The sequence below is a fragment of the Alosa alosa genome, chromosome 6, assembly GCF_017589495.1.
Source record: "Alosa alosa isolate M-15738 ecotype Scorff River chromosome 6, AALO_Geno_1.1, whole genome shotgun sequence".
Taxonomy (NCBI): domain Eukaryota; kingdom Metazoa; phylum Chordata; class Actinopteri; order Clupeiformes; family Clupeidae; genus Alosa; species Alosa alosa.
The window spans coordinates 23,877,537-23,882,447 of record NC_063194.1 but is presented as its reverse complement, the minus strand read 5'-3'; the positions used below and the strand labels follow the sequence as shown (position 1 = coordinate 23,882,447).

At 45.1% G+C, this 4,911-nt stretch overlaps 1 protein-coding gene across 5 annotated transcripts; it reads left to right on the top strand.

The window, feature by feature from the left end:
- The first annotated feature begins 221 nt into the window (after window positions 1-221).
- On the top strand, window positions 222-4,658 carry phospho1 (phosphoethanolamine/phosphocholine phosphatase 1). Of its 5 annotated transcripts, none has more exons than XM_048245781.1 (5): window positions 222-371; window positions 856-990; window positions 1,474-1,608; window positions 2,091-2,138; window positions 2,760-4,658. In XM_048245781.1, exon 5 carries the CDS (start codon window positions 2,804-2,806, stop codon window positions 3,572-3,574), a length of 771 nt encoding a protein of 256 aa, XP_048101738.1. In that variant the 5' UTR covers window positions 222-371; window positions 856-990; window positions 1,474-1,608; window positions 2,091-2,138; window positions 2,760-2,803; the 3' UTR covers window positions 3,575-4,658. The 5 variants fall into 5 exon arrangements, with proteins under 5 accessions (XP_048101738.1, XP_048101734.1, XP_048101739.1 ...); XM_048245777.1 differs by having other exon boundaries at window positions 2,610-4,658; XM_048245782.1 differs by lacking the exons at window positions 856-990; window positions 1,474-1,608.
- The last annotated feature ends 253 nt before the right edge of the window (window positions 4,659-4,911 follow it).

Genomic DNA, 4,911 nt, shown 5'->3' with positions numbered 1-4,911 from the left:
AGTCACAATACAATATCTGCCCATATGTCCATGTGAGATCCACAGTTCAGTTCATCGGGGTGTTCTGCCAAAGATAAGGTCTGAACCAAGATTAGATTAGAGACTAGTCTCCCCTCCTTTAAAAAGTAATCACGGAGGGAGGGGCGTTTGCAGAGCACGAAAGTGTACGTCACCCAGCTGCCCGAGCTGTGGTTTTGACCGGTCTTTAAAGCTCTGCATAATATATTTGTTCCTAGAAACAGGCGAAGGGAGGCAGGGAGAGGAGCGCAAACCCGTGCAATGAGGTCCTGATGGGAGAAGTCGAAAGCATGTCTTGTGAGTTGCCATTGAAGTGGCACTCTGCTACATCTGGGAGGACATAACCCCACCAGGTATGCCACAAACAACTGTCATTTTCTCATCCTATTATGTAAACTATAATTCCTAGCATTACATTCTGTCTCAATTGAAACAAAATGGAAATGACAAAATAATCAATGAAGTTGTGTGTTTCTTGTAAACGTGCGCGTAATTGCGCGCGTCAAAATGTCAGTTCTACACTTGAAGTTTTCTCGAATCCTTATTACCTACCTTCTTATAATGATTTTTTTTTGTAAAACTGATGTGAAACTTTGGAAACAGTCACAATACAATATCTGCCCATATGTGCATGTGAGATCCACAGTTCAGTTCATCGGGGTGTTCTGCCAAAGATAAGGTCTGAACCAAGATTAGATTAGAGACTAGTCTCCCCTCCTTTAAAAAGTAATCACGGAGGGAGGGGCGTTTGCAGAGCACGAAAGTGTACGTCACCCAGCCGCCCGAGCTGTGGTTTTGACCGGTCTTTAAAGCTCTGCATAATATATTTGTTCCTAGAAACAGGCGAAGGGAGGCAGGGAGAGGAGCGCAAACCCGTGCAATGAGGTCCTGATGGGAGACGTCGAAAGCATATCTTGTGAGTTGCCATTGAAGTGGCACTCTGCTACATCTGGGAGGACATAACCCCACCAGGTATGCCACAAACAACTGTCATTTTCTCATCCTATTATGTAAACTATAATTCCTAGCATTACATTCTGTCTCAATTGAAACAAAATGGAAATGACAAAATAATCAATGAAGTTGTGTGTTTCTTGTAAACGTGCGCGTAATTGCGCGCGTCAAAATGTCAGTTCTACACTTGAAGTTTTCTCGAATCCTTATTACCTACCTTCTTATAATGATTTTTTTTGTAAAACTGATGTGAAACTTTGGAAACAGTCACAATACAATATCTGCCCATATGTGCATGTGAGATCCACAGTTCAGTTCATCGGGGTGTTCTGCAAAAGATGAGGTCTGAACCAAGATTAGATTAGAGACTAGTCTCCCCTCCTTTAAAAAGTAATCACGGAGGGAGGAGCGTTTGCAGAGCACGAAAGTGTACGTCACCCAGCCGCCCGAGCTGTGGTTTTGACCGGTCTTTAAAGCTCTGCGTACTATATTTGTTCCTAGAAACAGGCGAAGGGAGGCAGGGAGAGGAGCGCAAACCCGTGCAATGAGGTCCTGATGGGAGACGTCGAAAGCATATCTTGTGAGTTGCCATTGAAGTGGCACTCTGCTACATCTGGGAGGACATAACCCCACCAGGTATGCCACAAACAACTGTCATTTTCTCATCCTATTATGTAAAATATAATTCCTAGCATTACATTCTGTCTCAATTGAAACAAAATGGAAATGACAAAATAATCAATTAAGTTGTGTGTTTCTTGTAAACGTGCGCGTAATTGCGCGCGTCAAAATGTCAGTTCTACACTTGAAGTTTTCTCGAATCCTACCTTCTTATAATGATTTTTTTTTTGTAAAACTGATGTGAAAGAAAATGATTGTTCAACCATTGTACATAACACTAGAATAATTACGTAGTGTCCCGCCGGGTCAATCAGGTGAAAACTTTGTTTATGAACAGTGAGAGAGTGTGCTATTTCTAGGATGGAATAGCGGGATTACGGGGTGCCGAGAGTACACTCATATGCGAACCCAATATAAACTTGGAACATATGATTTTACCCAACAACTGAGAAGAATTGTATCAAATGTTCCCTTTCTTTTGACTGTTTTTACTTTAGGCTATACTGCATGCACAGATTTTAGCCACCGAGGGGAAATTTGAAAAGGTAAGAGGAGACGACATGGTTGTGTTTGTGTGCTTTAAATTGTTCTTATATTTGTGCGTACAAAGTAAATGTTCGAGAGGTTTAAAAATGTTCAGTGTATCATTATTATACATAGACCTGGCCTGCTCCTAGTTAGGGATGTCATTTGAAAGATGTGCCACCCACTCGAGAATGTGAGTCATTCGATGACTGTTATGTGATGAGCAGCAAGACAGGCCTGTCTCTGCATTACTGTATTGATTACCACCGAGAGACACAGGCCAAACAGAATCACAATCTAAGATGTAAAATAGCCCAGCTCTGCTTATGTGTGTGATTCCCTGTCTCCAAAAATAACCACCTGCTCTTTGTAATACATCTGACATTTCCCAACTATTTACATGTTTCTTTGTTTTGTCCTTTCTTGTTTTGTCCCCTTAATTCCTCCTCTTCTGTCCTCACACTCTGATTCTTCATTCTAATATTTCCCAGACGCCTTACTGACTCAGGTTAACAAAGTGAAGGCGCAAGAAATTAAAGAATAACAAGTAGTGCCTAGAGCAACCAAAGAGTGCAGTGAACCCCATGCAATCATGCGGGATTCTGTTTTCAATTGCTGTTTTACTCCACCGCATCCTTCAGCCGCTGAGGTTGAGCTGCCAGCGCACCGCCATCGTCGTGGAAACATGGCTGAGGCTCCCTTGCCCAACGACCGCCGGTTCCTGATCTTCTTCGACTTCGACGAGACGCTGGTGGATGAGACCAGCGATGACATGGTGGTGCAGGCCGCCCCTGGAGGGGTGCTCCCCGGGTGGCTGAAGGACACCTACAGGCCCAACCACTACAACGAGTACATGCAGCGCGTGCTGGCCTACCTGGCCGAGCAGGGCGTCTCCGAGGCAACCATGCGCTCCATCATCGAGAAGATCCCGGCCTGCCCGGGGATCCCGGCGCTCCTGCGATTCCTCCAGTCTCGTCCGCCGCGGGACTTCGAGGTCGTGTGCGTGTCCGACGCCAACACCTACTTCATCGAGTCGTGGCTGACACGCGCTGGCTTCCGACCGCTATTCCTGCGCGTCTTTACCAACCCCGCTCAGTTCGATCGCGATGGCCAGCTGCAGCTCAGGCCCTACCACTCCCATGAGTGCCAGCGCTGTCCGAGCAACTTCTGCAAGGCCGTGGTGGTGCGCGAGTACATAACCAGACGCATCCGGGAGAGGGGAGGCCGACCGTTCCAGCGGGTCTTCTATGTCGGCGACGGGGCCAATGACTTCTGCCCGTCCTTGACGCTGTCGCCGCGGGATACCGTTTTCCCGCGCCGGGATTTCCCAATGCACCGACTCATCCAAGAGATGGCTGAAGCTCAGCCAGGGAAGTTCAGGGCCAACGTGGTGACTTGGGCCAGTGGGGAAGATGTGATCAATACACTCAGGAAGGTAGTAGAGGAGAGGGGGTAGCAAGGCCTGTAGCCTTGGACACACACACACACACACACACAAGCACACACAAGCACACACACACAGAGACACAAGCACACACTGACACTCACAGACACCCTCAACACACTGCACTACACAGATCACACTACACAACAAATTAATGCCAACTCCTCACAACCTAAACCCATTAACTCAGTATTTCACAGATACAAGTAATCAGCCTCGCTGCCAGGCATCTCGATAATAGTTTTATGTGCAGCTGAATGAAGGTTGAGCAAACAGTGTATTGCAGGGATTACAAGCTGCTTCGGTTACTTGCAGCATTTTACTGGTGCTCTTATGAGGTGTTTATCCAAGCAGAAACAGATTGTTGCTAGGCAAATTAATATAACCTTTAGGCTTGAGAGAACACTGTCACTAAGCAAGCCCCTCTCATCCTGAGAGTGTCTATATACAACAATTGCTGTTGCGACCTAGGTTGTTAATTAGTTTACACACAATAAATTTCCAGGTTAATATTAACCGAAACGCTGGCCAGTCCAACCTCTTGCCACAAGGAAAATTTCAGTCACATTAGATGACCACTGTTCAGGTCAACATTGAAGATTCCGGATGTCATAGTGGAAGCTGTCAATCAACATAAGTCTTAAAATTAGCCTACCAATGTGTACTTTACTAATGTCTATATGTCAGAGAGTACATGAGCCAATACAAATCAGTTGAGGAACAATAACATCATGCTGTTTAACCAATTAAGATACAACAACCAGCAATTCTTTGGAATATGTGGAAAATGGGATTTTCTAATAATAAGCCTCCCAGACTGTCCCAGTTTTGTTTTATTAGTGCCTGGCATTGGAACACACATTTATGAGTTGTTGTTTGGATGATCTACAGAAATGGTTAATGCTAGATGTTACTTGTGAAAATATGTATTGTGCCTTTGAATTGTCTCTGGCTGCCTGTCAGTCTAGCTGTTTGTTTAGCTTTGCATGTTTGTATTTGTCTTCTAGTTCTATTGTGTTCGTCTGTCTTGTATGTCTCTACTCAGGGTCTGTATACAGCTGACCTCTTACCAACAGGAATAAAGCCATTCAAAAAAGCTCTGTGTCTGAGTCTGTTGTGTGTGCAGTGTAAGTGTGTCATAGGTCAGTGTTCAAATTATACTGTAGTCTGTCTGTGTATGTGGTCCACCAAGATCATCTGCTCTAAAATGCATGGCTGCTGCACACTATACTGTACACCAGAACTCCTGCCTCTACGTCTTGGATGCTGAGTCACCTTTAGAATGTTCAAAGCTCAGGAGAGATTACCAAAAAACATAACTGGGGGAAATCAGAGACCCGGAACAAGTC

Bases quoted from the DNA above. Each gene is read 5' to 3' on its own strand.
- phospho1 (XM_048245778.1), top strand. From the start codon at position 2,711: ATGCGGGATTCTGTTTTCAATTGCTGTTTTACTCCACCGCATCCTTCA.